Source organism: Heterodontus francisci, chromosome 11 (assembly GCF_036365525.1).
Source record: "Heterodontus francisci isolate sHetFra1 chromosome 11, sHetFra1.hap1, whole genome shotgun sequence".
In the NCBI taxonomy this organism is placed as follows: Eukaryota; Metazoa; Chordata; class Chondrichthyes; order Heterodontiformes; family Heterodontidae; genus Heterodontus; species Heterodontus francisci.
The window spans coordinates 83,614,004-83,628,686 of NC_090381.1; the positions used below are offsets into that span (position 1 = coordinate 83,614,004).

Sequence of the window (14,683 nt, forward strand, 5' to 3'; positions counted from 1 at the left end):
TCAGCACTTATTGGCAGAATTTGGCTCTGTCACTCCTATGCACGATTTAAGAATTTTTTTTACACTTCAAGATGATTTGGAGCCCAAAGTTGAAATCCCAGTCTTGACAAACACTTGGGCTTTCAACAGAGAATGAGTTTATGTCATCTTGTTTGACAGGAAAACAGAAAATATGTGTATATAACTATTTGTCCTGACATGACAAATAACAGAATTGATGCTATCCGTCATGGAGATGAACATTTAAGATGATAGAATGACTGAGAAAGAGAGCATGCCATTTTAGACTTATATTGAAGGTCTGAAAAATGGAGAATTGTAAAAACTGTCATTTTCTAGGTCTAAATTACTCAACCCGCTATACCTTATTGTTTCAATATTATGATGGGAAGGGATAGCTGTTATATTTCAAATATCAAAAAGACATCAAAGCCCTACAACCGTCAAACTATAGGATAGGACCTGCACTTATACAGCACCTTTCATTATCTCACGATGTCCCAAAGTGCTTTACAGCCAATTAAGTACTTTTGAAGTGTAGCTATTGACCTGGATTTTGCAGTCAATGGCAAGGAACAGCACTTGCTGTTCAACTTGCTGACAGCTACCCACAAAATTCTGACTAGGTTTACAGCGCAGTCTTCCTCTAATCCAGCCTCCGTTCCAGTCGGGCACCTTCAACGGGGCAATTGTGACATCTGTGAGTATCAGCAAAGCTCTTCAACCAATCATGCAGCGCCCAAACAAGGAAGTATAAAGCTGGAAATAATACTAAGACTTAAATTAGATACAGAAAGCAATATGAAGATTGGGAAATACAGATGGTATTAAGGTAGAGAAATAAAAGAGACAGACAGAAAAAGTTAAACAAAAACTTATTTAAATCTCCAACACTAATTTTCTTCTGAGGGAATGAGACTCCACATTTGTAAAATTAGTTTTTCAGAGCCAGGAGGTTGTAATTGTCACATGGTTAAAAACTCAATTACTGCTGAATGCACCAGCCTTAATTTTTTCAGCCATCTTTAGTGGGGAACTAGTGAGCAAGTACAGCAAGTTCACCCTGTTGCAGTCATTTTAATGCAGAGTCCAGCAAGTTCTGGCCCCTTATATTGTACTGTGATTATTTTGACTTGCCTCCCAAAAATCAATTACTACCGAATACAACACTTTCAAATAACTTAAATGTATGCTTTTTAATATATAACATTGATAGGTGAAGAATATGAGGATAAATTAAAGCTGGAGGAACAAAAACGGGCCGTTGATGAAAAATACAGATATAAGCGCAGGCAGATACGAGAGCTTCAGGAGGACATTCAGGTAATGGTTTAAAACAATGGTGTTCCCAACACTAGGAAGCTGATTAAATTATATTCTTACAGAAATTTTCAGCTAAATTCTATCCTCAACAACTCTTAGCAGATAAATGATTCCTTTTGAAAATGCAGGAATGTTTCAGAAATACAAAGCAATTTGAATTTATTGTCAAACTGATGCAGCTTATGCTTATAGTCTTAGATCTCATGAGCTTTTCCTTTCTTGACCAGTCTGCCACGTGGAAACTTATTAAAAGCCTTGCTAAAATTCATATAGACTACATCCAATGCACTACCCTCATTGACCCTCCTTGTTACCTCCGCAAAAGATTCAATTGTTAGACACGATCTTCACTTAACCTGTGCTGACTGTCTTTGATTAATCCATGTCTTTCTGAACGAAGACTTATCCTATCCCTCAGATCTTATTCCAATAATGTTCCCACCATCAAGGTTAGACTGACTGGCCTGTAATTACTCAGTTTATCCCTTTCTCCCTTTTTTTAAAGAATCGTGCAACATTAGCTGTCCTCCTGTCCTCTGGCACCACACCTGGAGCTAGAGAGGATTGGAGAATGATGGTCAGAGCCTCCCCTATTTCATCTCTTGCTTTCCATAACAGCCTAGGATACATTTCGACTGGGCCTGGGGATTTATCAACTTTCAAAGATGTTAAACCCTTAATACTTCATCTCTCACCACGTTAATTTCATTTGATATTTCACATTGCTCCTTCCTGATTGCAATGTCTGTATTATCCCTCTCTTTATGTGAAAATAGGCATAAAGTATTTATTAAAACCATACCAACATCCTCCGCCTCCACACATGTTACCCTTATGGTCCAAAATAGGCTCTACTCTTTCTTTAGTTATCCTCTTGCTCTTTATGTGTTTATAAAAAAATCTTTGGGTCTTCCTTGATTAAATTTGCTAATATTTTTTCTTGCCCTCTCTCTGCTTTCCTAATTTCCTTTTTAATTTCACCTCTACACTTTTTATACTCCTCTAGGTTTTTTTACTATTGAGCCCTCGGTATCTGTCATAAGCTTCCCTTTTTTTGGCCGATGTATGACTCCAGAACCACACCATGTGGTTGCCTTTAACTGCTCTCTTAAATGGCCCAGCAAGCCATTTGTATTCAAGGTCGCAGGTCACCATCTCAAGGGCAATTCAGGATGGGCAATAAATGCTGGCCTTGCCAACTATGCCCACATCCTGTGAATGAATGAATAAAAAAAGACAGTGCAGTACTTCACCAGTACTGAAATAAAGCTGTAAACATTTCTGCATGGGTATATTTTGATGATTAGGTAAAGCATTATGACTAAATGAGAAAATTTTCTTCATAATTTATCCTTCCTTCCCTCCCCCAAAATAAAAGATGTCTATGTGACTTTTCCCTCAGAGCATGACAAACACCTTAGAAAATTTGTTAAGGGAAGAATCAGCACTCCATGTGATGGCTGAAGAGCAAGAGGACAAAACCATGCATCTCATAAAGGAGGTGGATGATCAGAAACTCAAACTGGAAAGGGTGACAAAACACGTATGCAAATTCAAATATTACTGTAAAAGCTTCTACGGGTATGTAAAAAGAAAAAGATAAGCAAAGACAAATGTGGGTTCATTACAAGTGGAGTCAGGAGAATTTATAGTGGGGAATAAAGAAATGGCAGAGAAACTAATCAAATACTTTGTGTCTGTCTTCATGAAGGAAAATACTAAAAACCTCTCAGAAATAATGAAGTATGAAGGGCTAATGTAAATGAGGAACTGCAAGATATTAATATTAGTAAAAACATAGTACTAGAGAAATTAATAGGGCTTAAAGTAGATAAATCCCCTGGACCTGATGATCTACATCCCAGAGTGTTGAAAGAGGTGGCTGTAGAGATAGATGCATTGGTGGTCATCTTTCAAAATTCTATCTCTGGAATGGTTCCTGCAGATTGGAAGGTAGCAAATGAAAGAAAGAAAACAGGGAACTACAGACCTCTTAGCCTAACATGAGTCGTAGGGAAAATGCTAGAATCTATAATAAAGGATGTGATAACGGGATACTTAGAAAATAATGGTAGGATTGCGCAGAGTCAACATGGATTTATGAACGGGAAATCATGTTTAACTAACCTGTTGGGAGTTTATTTGAGGATGTAATTAGCAGATAAGGGGGAACTGGTGAATGTGGTATATTTAGATTTTCAGAAAGCTTTGATACGGTTAGTAAACAAAATTAGAACACATGGGATTGGGGTGAATATACTGGCATGGACTAAGAACTGGTTAATGGACAGAAAACAGAAAGTAGAATAAATGGATCATTTTTGGATTGGCAGGCATTGACTAGTGGGGTACCACAAGGATCAGTGTTTGGGCCCCAGCTATTCACAATCTATATCATTAATTTGGATGTGGGGATTAAATGTAATATTTCCAAGTTTGCAGATGACACAAAACTAGGTGGAAGTGGAAGTTGTGAGTTGGATGCAAATACGCTTCAAGGGGATTTGGAGGCTAAGCGAGTGGGCAAAAATTTGGCAGATGGAATACAATGTGGAGAAATGTGAGGTTATCCACTTTGGTAGGCAAAACAGAAATACAGAGTATTTCTTAAATGATGAGAGGCTGGCAAGCATTGAATTTCAAAAGGACTTGGATGTCCTCGTTCATGAGTCACAAAACTAACATGCAGGTACAGCAAGCAATTAAGAAAGCAAATGGTGTGTTGGCCTGCATTACAGGAGGATTTGAGTATAGGAGTAAAGATGTCTTACTGCAATTATATAGAGCCTTGGTGGGACTGCACCTGGAGTACTGTGTGCAGTTTTGGTCTCCTCACCGAAGGAAAGATATACTTGTGTGACGATCGACTGCTCAAGTCAAAGCCCCCAATCAATTCTGATTGTGGTGGGAGAAACGCACTGTTGATTCACTCCCGTCCCTCCACAGATTGCCTCACATATCATTTTAAACTTTCCAAATTAAAGGAAGACCCAGCCAAATTGTACCCTCTATTAACCCTCGCATGATGCTAACCAAACTAGGTGTCTTTAGATCAACGAATTAACTGCTTAATTAGAAAAACTAAATTCTTAAACACTACTAAGATATAAACAACATTTAAAATAGAAAAATTAGTGTCCTTGCATATTTATGCTCCTGCTGAAGTGAAAACTTCCAATGTGGAACAGTCCAAGGTTGCTTGAAGTCCTCACAGCTGTCCGATGGGGGAAAAAAAAGATTCTTCAACAGTAGAACAATCCGTAGTCTAATTCAGCAGTTGAATTGATGCTTTTATTTTCCAGCAATGAATTTTAACAATTACAGTTCAGTAGTTAAAGGAATTTGGTTATTTTCTTTTAAGAAATTAATCTGGCTTGATATCAGAATTCTGAGAGTATAATAAATAGAGTTTAAATAAACCAAGAGAGAGCTCTCTTTTCCTTCAGTATATGCTGGCTGACAGTCTGTGTCTCTCTCTATTAACTGTGTCTCAAAAGCCAGTTTTTCAACTAGTTTCAAGTGTCAGTTGGCAACAATGTATTGATCAATCCTCAGTCCCTGAGTGGCTGTATCCTGGGGCAACTAGAATGCACTCTTTGAGTCACAGTCTCTGAGTACCTGTATCCTGGGGCAACGAGAATGCATTCTTTGACTCAGTCTCTGGAGCTTGTTGCCTTAAAGCAGTACTGTTCCATTTCCAGCCTTAAAGGCACACCAAACTAATCCCTGGGATGGAGGGATTGTCCTATGAGGAAAGATTAAATAGACTGGGCCTTTATTTTCTTGAGTTTAGAAGTATTAGAGGTAATCCCATTCAAACATACAAAATTCTTACAGGGCTCGATAGGTTTGATGCAGTAAGGATGTTTCCCCTGGCTGGAGAGTCCAGAACCAGGAGACACGGTCTCAGAATAAGGGCCAGGCCATTTAGGACTGAAATGAGGAGGAATTTCTTCACTCAGAGGGTGATGAATCTTTGGAATTCTCTGCCCCAGAGGGCTGTGGAGGCTCATTTGTTGAGTATGTTCAAAACTGAGATCGATAGATTTCTACATATTAAAAAATCAAGGGTTATGGAGATCGTGCAGGAAAATGGTGTTGAAGTAGATGATCATCCATGATCTCATTGAATGGCAGAGCAGGCTCGAAGGGCTGAATGGCCTATTCCTGCTCTAATTTCTTATGTTCGTAGCATTGTGTCAGTGTTGGATTCTTTCAAATTGCTTTCATGCTTGAAACCACTGTACTTTACAAATTAGTATTCCTTCAAGTTGTTTAAATCTTACCAATCATTAATTGTGCTTCACAGCAACATAAAATCTTAAATATTTATCCAATAACAATGGTGTAATTTGACAAAATAAAAATAGGTTACATGCTTGCATTTCTAGTAAATTAATACAATCTGTTTGTATAATACTGTACAGTTGACAGGCGATCTGTAAGTAGTGGAAAATGCAGTAATTACAGACACTAAACAGACACAAGTAAAGCTAGAAAATTCTAGTTATCAAATTGAAAAACAAGCAACTTTCAAATAACCTTTTAAAATTTCCATCTCCATCCATTTCATTCACTGACTTCTTGCATCACAAAGGCATATCCTGTTATTCTTTTTCAGAATTAATTTCCTCGAAACCTTTCCCTGATAAAATAATTAAGTCCAATTTAATACGGGGGAAGTAACTGTAAAAACATTTTCCAGTTCTGATAAATTCTAGATTTCCTTTCTTCTTCTACTATTTATCCAAGATCATGTAATATTTGTACTGTTAAAAAAAATTCTGAATGTTGAATCTATTTTCAAAATAAATAGTGCTCTAAGGTAGTCAGAGATATTCGTTCCACCAAGAAAAGCCCAGGAGAAACTCAAGAGGAGCAAGATATTGATCTTCGTGAACTACGAGATTTTAACAGGTCATTGAACAAGTTATTAGCAGATGCAATGGATGATTGTCCAAGTTTGGCTGCAGATCTTCAACTTTACTTTGACCAGGTAAAATAAATCAGTACATTGTGCAGCTACAATTTTAAGTGTTGGACTTTGAGAGGAAGTGATATGAATTCTTATGTTTACAGCTCGCACTTACAGACTAGGGCTTAATCTGGTTAATGCTTCTGCACAATAGTAATAGGGTGCCCTTAGCTTAAGAATAATAAAATGGTTTCCCTTCTGAAATTCAAAGTTAGTGATTAAGAAACTACCAAACAATCTAGTAATAATAATTACAGCTATGGACTTTCCTCCTATTCCTGACATTAGGTAAATATTGATTAAAATTTCACATATTAATTATGCTAACTATGCTATAATTAGGTTTAGTATTTATGAAATAATTCTATCTGTATTAAGTTAGAAGTTTTGAACTGTACAATGGAATAGAAAATCTGTTAAGAAACATACCAGCTTAGTATTAAAAGGTATCTGAGTTCAATAAAACCTAATTGCCGATATTTTAATTTAGGCTGGTTTACCATTACCAACTGCTCCAACACCAAGTAGTCATCACAGTTCAAGAACACCATCTGTTCACAGCTCTACATCATCTGTGAGGTTAGTGTTATACAAGTAAACATATAAATTTATAGTTAAACCCTGGGCAAACATGCTGTGACCAAATAAGAACCCATTTAAATATTAATCCATGGGACAATTCCTCACACATCAAGTCCCTGACTGCAATTGGGCTTTTTTGTAGGGTTGAGAGAAGGGGTGTAAATTCTTCAATTACATTATTGAGCTACATCGAGTCTACAGCACAGAAACAGGCCATTCGGCCCAACTGGTCTACGGTGGCATTTATGCTCTACACGAGCCTCCTCCCACCCCTCTTCCTCTAACCCTATCAGCATACCCATCTATTCTTTTCTCCTTCATGTGCTGATGCAGCATCCCCTTAAATGTGTGTATGCTCTTTATCTCAACTACTCCTTGTAGTAGCACATTCCACATTCTTACCACCCTTTGGGTAAAGAATCACCCTTAGCTTTTGAATCCCTTACAAGTGAAAACATCTTCTCTATGTATAGCCCATCGAATCACTTCATCATTTTAAAGACCTCCAGCTTTCCTTCTAGAGAAAAGAACCCCCAAACTGTTCAGTCCTTTCTGCTAGTTATAACATCTTAGTTCTGGTATCATCCTTGTAAATCTTTTTTGCACCTTTTCCAGTGCTGTATATCCTTTTAATAACATGGAGACCAACGGCAGTTAGTCCTCCAACAGCAATTTAATCAAGGTTCTTTGCAAGTTTAACCTGACTTCCCCGCTTTTCAATTCTATTCCTCCAGAAATGAATCCATGCGCTTGTTTTTTTTCAAATAGCTTTATTAACCAGTGTCTTGACTTTTAGTGATGTGTATCTGCTCCCCAGATCCCTCTACCTCATTTAGACACTTATTATCCAACGAGTATGTGGTTTTCTTATTCTTCCTACCAAAATGCACCACTGCAGACTTATATTGAAATTTATTCGCGAATTAAAACCCCACTCTGCAAGTTTATTAATGTCTTCTTGTATTGTGTCACAATCTTCCTTTGTATTAACATCACCCAATTTGGTGCTGTCTACAGATTTAGAAATTGTGCCCCAATTGTTAGTCCAAATCGTTAATGTAATTATAAATAAAATCACACTAAGTAACGAATGGAACAATTCATGCCATACCCCTCCAGATTCTAGGAGAGGACCACGATCTTCAAGCAGAAATTCATTTTCTTAATGCTGAGTTTTATCTCATCAATAAGATGAAAAATTAATAGGATAAAATTTAATAGTATGCAGCAAATGTATTTTCTAAAGCCAAGTTTTTTTTAAAATGAACAAATATAGAAAATCAATTCACCTCCCCCCCACCCCCCACTTCTCTTTGTGAATAATGCAGTTCCAATGATGCCATGCCAGCCACTCCCAAATACCTTGCCCAAGTGAGCCTAGATGATCTACGCTCTTTAACAGGGTGGGCACCAGAGCCAACCCAGATCTTATCCTTATCTAACACTGGCAAGTGTACTTGGGAGGGAACACCAGTTATGTTTTTCTTGATGGTTAGTTTTCCTGGATAAAGCTAAAAACAAGATGTCTAATTTTGCTATTGATTTGATGGCCAAGTGAAGAAATGAGGTGCCTCTTTTTTTTTTCATTCATGGGATGTGGGCGTCGCTGGCCAGGCCAGCATTTGTTGCCCATCCCTAATTGTCGTTGAGAAGGTGGTGGTGAGCTGCCTTCTTGAACCGCTGCAGTCCATGTTGGGTAGGTACACCAACAGTGCTGTTAGGAAGGGAGTTCCAGGATTTTGACCCAGCGATAGTGAAGGAATGGCAATATAGTTCCAAGTCAGGATGGTGTGTGACTTGGACGGGAAATTGCAGGTGGTGGTGTTCCCATGCATTTGCTGCCCTTGTCCTTTTAGTTGGTAGAGGTCGAGGGTTTGGAAGGTGCTGTCTAAGGAGTCTTGGTGCATTGCTGCAGTGCATCTTGTAGATGGTACGCATTGCTGCCACTGTGCGTCGGTGGTGAAGGGAGTGAATGTTTGTGGATGGGGTGCCAATTAAGCGGGTTGCTTTGTCCTGGATGGTGTTGAGCTTCTTGAGTGTTGCTGGAGCTGCACACATCCAGGCAAGTGGAGAGTATTCCATCACACTCCTGACTTGTGCCATGTAGATGGTGGACAGGCTTTGGGGAGTCAGGTGAGTTACTCGCCGCAGGAGTCTTAGCCTCTGACCTGCTCTTATAGCCACGGTATTTATATGGCTACTCCAGTTTAGTTTCTGGTCAATGGTAGCCTTTAGGATGTTGATAGTGGGGGATTCAGCGATTGGATGTCAAGGGGAGATGGTTATCTCTTGTTGGAGATGGTCTTTGCCTGGCATTTGTGTGGCGCGAATGTTACTTGCCACATCAGCCCAAGCCTGGATATTGTCCAAGTCTTGCTGCATTTCTACATGGACTGCTTTAGTATCTGAGGGGTTGTGAATGGTGCTGAACATTGTGCAATCATCAGCGAACATCCCCACTTCTGACCTTACGATTGAAGGAAGGTCATTGATGAAGCAGCTGAAGATAGTTGGGCCCAGGACACTATCCTGAGGAACTCCTGCAGTGATGTCCTGGAGCTCAGATGATTGACCTCCAACAACCACAACTATCTTCCTTTGCGCTAGGTATGACTCCAACCAGCGGAGAGTTTTCCCCCTGATTCCCATTGACTTCAGTTTTGCTAGGGCTCCTCGATGCTAAACTCGGTCAAATGCTGCCTTCATGTCAAGGGCAGTCACTCTCACTTCACCTCTTGAATTCAGCTCTTTTGTCCATGTTTGAACCAAGGCTGTAATGAGGTCAGGAGCTGAGTGGCCCTGGCAGAATCCAAACTGAGCGTCACTGAGCAGGTTATTGCTAAGCAAGTGCCGCTTGATGGCACTGTTGATGATACCTTCCATCACTTTACTGATGATTGAGAGTAGACTGGTGGGGTGGTAACTGGCCGGGTTGGACTTGTCCTGCTTTTTGTGTCCAGGATATACCTGAGCAATTTTCCACATTGCAGGGTAGATGCCAGTGTTGTCGCTGTACTGGAACAGCCTGGCTAGGGGTGCGGCAAGTTCTGGAGCACAGGTCTTCAGTACTATTGTCGGAATATTGTCAGGGCCCATAGCCTTTGCAGTATCCAGTGCCTTCAGTCATTTTTTGATATCACGTGGACTGAATTGAATTGGATGAAGTCTGGCATCTGTGATGCTGGGGACTGCAGGAGAAGACCGAGATGGATCATCAACTCTGCACTTCTGGCTGAAGATTGTTGCAAATGCTTCAGCCTTATCATTCGCACTGATGTGCTGGGCTCTCCATCATTCAGGATGGGGATATTTGTCAAGCCACCTCCTCCAGTTAGTTGTTTAATTGTCCACCACCATTCACGGCTGGATGTGGCAGGACTGCAAAGCTTAGATCTGATCCGTTGGTTATGGGATCGCTTAGCTCTATCACATGCTGCTTACGCAGTTTGGCACGCAGATAGTCCTGTGTTGTAGCTTCATCAGGTCGACACCTCATTTTGAGGTATGCCTGGTGCTGACTCCTGGCATGCCCTCCTGCACTCTTCATTGAACCAGTGTTGGTCTCCTGGCTTGATGGTAATGGTAGAGTGGGGGATATGCCGGGCCATGAGGTTACAGATTGTGGTTGAGTACAATTCTACTGCTGCTGATAGCCCACAGAGCCTCACAGATGCCCAGTTTTGCATTGCTGGATCTGTTCGGAATCTATCTCATTTCACATGGTGGTAGTGCCACACAACACAATGGAGAGTATCCTCGATGTGAAGGCGGGACTTTGTCTCCACAAGGACTGTGCGGTGGCCACTCCTACGAATACTGTCATGGACAGAAGCATCTGCGGCAGGCAGATTGGTGAGGATGAGGTCAAGTATGTTTTTCCCTCGTGTTGGTTCCCTCACCACCTGCCGCATAGATCTTCGTGGCAGGTTGATGCATTGTATGGTCCAAGACTCATGGCGAGATAATCGCACCGGGTTGTCCCTCATCTTCCACTTATGGAGCAACTGATCCCGTTGTCCATGCCATGTGCGGATTCGTTTGAGCGCTGTCCACTGTCTTCAAGGGAGGTCCAAGGCAGGGACCTCTGCTGTTGGCTTAGTGATGAGGTGTTGTTCTTAATGCTGATAGGAGCTAATGACAACGTGCACGTGGTCTCCCTGTGTGTGCTAGTTCATAGAGAACTTACCAGCTAACATCATCAAGACGACAAGTGAATGCCTGAAAGTGACCGCCTGGTTTTAAAAGCATCTAACAGGAACTAAATTTGAAATTTAAATTAATCAGAATTTAGGAGAATCTAGTAGAAGGGTGGTTTGAAATCCCTCTTCAAAGAGCTCTTCTTAAAACCTCACCAAACATTCCAAGAGCCTCTTCACCCACGTAAGAAGTATTAAATCAGCAAACTTGGCTGATTCTGCGCAATGCCTATTATTACAAGCGTTGGATGAGATTGCCCCAATCCAGTCCAGCTAGTACATTGGCATCTTTGAGGGTGGCAGGATAATTGATAAATTGGTTCTAAATAAAAGCCTGTGGGGATGCTTGGCTTTATAACCAGAGGCTATGCTAAATTTCTATAAATTACTAGTTAAGCTTCAGCTGGAGTATTGTGTCCAATTCTGGGCACCACACTTTCGGAAGGATGTCAAGGCCTTGTAAAGGATATTTAACAGAATGCTACCAGTTTTGTGGGCAGACTAGAGAAACTGGGATTGTTTTCCTTGGAGCAGAGAAGGTTAAGGGAAGATTGAGTAGTGTTTAAAATTAAGGATTTTGATCGCGTAAGTAAGAAACTGTCTCTACTAGCAGGAGGATTGGTAACAAGGGGACACAGATTTAAGGTAATTGGTAAAAGAACCAGAGGAAAGATAATGATTTTTTTTTAAACACAGCGAGTTGTCATGATCTGTGTTACGACCAGGTGAGCAATGTCTAGGAGTCTTTTGCTGTCTTTACCTGGTCTTACTGTAACAGGGTTTAATTTTAATCACACTGTGTTTTGAGCTCCCTTTTGGTGAATCCGTTTCCAATTAAAAGGCAAAGAACTGAGAGCACACAGGCTTTCTTTGGTTTAAAGCAGAAAGAGGAGATTTATTAAAACCTTAAATTTACCCTCTAATATGGTTCACGTCTATGGATGTATGATGCACTCATGCTAGTATGTGCACGTGATATAAACATGCAGATAGGAATAGAAAAGAGCAGAAGAAAAGATAAGTAGAACAGTTTGAGGCAATATCTTGTGACTGTTTCGCGAGCTCGCTGTAGTCCTTGATTGAAGCTATGGTCTTGCGATTCGTTGGGGCCCAGTAATCTTCTTAAAACTTTGTTCAGTTTCACGTGTTTTCACGAGATTCAGTTCCATGGGAAGAGATGAAGGCAGACAGACAGGCAGGAGAGGAGATATTCTCAGTCCCAGAAGATCTTCACTTCATGAGCACACGACTTTGTCTCAGTTCAAATCCCTTTGTTTGGGAACTCAAATTCAAAAAGCTCCCAGGGTGCTCAGCAGGTTAGTCATGTGACTAGTTCCTTATATGGAACAGTCTCTTCAACATCCTTGGTTGGAGGTTCAAATTTCTCTGTCACAGCCAGGCAGCCATGTGACCAAAACTGGTCTGACTTGTGTATTGGAGGAACAGCTGCTGGATCCCCATTGTTTCAACATTATCTGTTACCATGGAAATGTCTTTCCGATCAGGGTTTGCAATTTTAAATTTTAATGTTCATGTGGTGAAATAATGTGCGCCTCAGTCTTGGCAGGTAGGGTTTGCCTGGCATCTGGAATGAAAGGGTGTTGGAAGCAGATTCAATGGTTAACTTTCAAAATGGAATTGGACATATTATTGAAAAGGAAAAATGAGCAGAGCTATAGGAAGGACCAGAAGAGTGCGAATAATTGGATTACTCTTTCAGAGATAACACAGCAGAGGAGTGCAAATAATAGGATTACTCTTTCAGAGATAGCATAGGACTGACGGACTGAATGGTCTCCTTCTGCACTGTATGATTCTATGATCTACACAACAGTGTGGAAAATCATTGATGTCTGCCCTATTCACAAAAAAACCCAGAATTAATCTAAAGTGGCTAATTACTGCTCTAACAGCCTAAAGCCTGGCTCGGGTATAAAATTAAAACCCGACCTAGGCCCGACTAGACAACAGCCAACCTGAACCCAACCCGGGCCTGAGTCCTTTAATTTTTTTAAATGCCCAACCTGACCCGAAAATAACACACACATTAATGAAACAGAAAAAAATCATAGATTAAAATGAAAACAATACGAAACAAATCAGTACAGTCCAGCCCGACCCAAGCCTGAATGCTAGATGCAGAATACAGACCCAACCCGAACCAGACACGAGTAGTTGGGTTTGGTTGTTTAGCTAGGCTTTAGAACAGCCTCCTTCCAGTAATTGATCTAGTGATGGAAGGAGTCATCGATTATGACATCAAGCGACATCTATTCACCAGTCGTCAGTTTGGGTTCGGCCAGAACTACTAGACTCCAGAAATAAAAACAAGAAATGCTGGAAATACTCAGCAGGTCTGGCAGCATCTGTGGAGAGAAGCAGAGGTCACTGAAGCAGAGGCCCCTGAAGAAGGGTTACGGACCTGAAACGTTAACTCTGCTTCTCTCTCCACAGATGCTGCCAGACCTGCTGAGTATTTCCAGCATTTCTTGTGATAATAGTCTACAATGTTCATTCTGCTGTCGCATATGCTTATCATTCTGAACTGACACATCTGACACAAAATCTCATATCACATGAAATTCAAATTGGATTGAAGAATATTTTGAGCAGGTTGAATATTAAAGACTAATTTCACTCACTGAACTGATTCAAAAAACAAGATGTCAGATCTGAAAGGGTATAACTTTCCAACCTTTTAAACTTGTTTTTGGAAGCATTTCTTTTTATGAAAAGTTTTGGATCAATGAAATCTGATTATACGGTCAGCAGATTAATAGGAACACAGAAGTTACCGTGCATATATGTTGTTTTATTTGTCTTTTTCAGAGCTTTTGGTTCTTCTCGAAGCAGTACTGGCTCACGGAACCAACGAACTACTGTGGCAACAGTTAATCTAGCTCTGGGTCTAACTGTAACTGCTCCACCAAGTACTACATCATCCATGGGATCTCGACCCAGCAGCATAAAAAGTGGATCTTCCAGTGCACACAGCCAGAAGAGCCAGTAACAGACTCCAGAATTGAGAAGTTATGATTTACAAGAGATTTTAAATTGATTTGTTAAAAGCACTACACAACAACAAAAAATTGTAGCAGTGCATCTTCAAAATTCCTCTACACAGAAATTATTACATTACAAAAATCCATGGTGTGCAGCATAAGCAACAATATGTGTAACAATTTCTCGAGATTGAAAATAAATTCAGATTCAAAACTGGCTTTCAGTCTTACTTAATAGTGACCAATCTTGTACCTGTATTTAATTTGAAGAAACCAATTCAGGAAATAGCTATAAAATGAATTGTATGACTATCCAAAAAAATTTTGAACAAAGGTTTGGAATATAATTGTGCCCCACTATTGGTTTATGAGCTGGATCTATGTGGGGATCAGTCCAAAATTTCTTGGCTATGCTTCCACTGTAATAACTCGAGTCTGAGTGGTACATTAATTGGACTCAGGCTCCAATCGCACTACACATTAGCTCCCACCTCCACTCTACAAGAGAAACCTATATTACAAGTGACGCATTACAGGTGGTGGTAACCTGAAACCAGTCACCATTTCCTGAGTACACCATCACAAACGCCACATTGAAGGTTAGT

General features: G+C 40.3%; 1 protein-coding gene across 1 annotated transcript in view; it reads left to right on the forward strand.

The window, feature by feature from the left end:
• ccdc39 (coiled-coil domain 39 molecular ruler complex subunit) overlaps positions 1-14,262 on the forward strand; it is a 147,544-nt gene extending 133,282 nt beyond the window's left edge. Inside the window, exons 16-20 of the mRNA XM_068041499.1 lie at positions 1,217-1,323; positions 2,726-2,866; positions 6,140-6,319; positions 6,789-6,877; positions 13,906-14,262. Of these exons, the coding sequence (XP_067897600.1) occupies positions 1,217-1,323; positions 2,726-2,866; positions 6,140-6,319; positions 6,789-6,877; positions 13,906-14,086 (698 nt within the window). The 3' untranslated portion in view covers positions 14,087-14,262. The remainder of the gene's footprint in view (positions 1-1,216; positions 1,324-2,725; positions 2,867-6,139; positions 6,320-6,788; positions 6,878-13,905) is intronic.
• Positions 14,263-14,683: the final 421 nt, after the last annotated feature.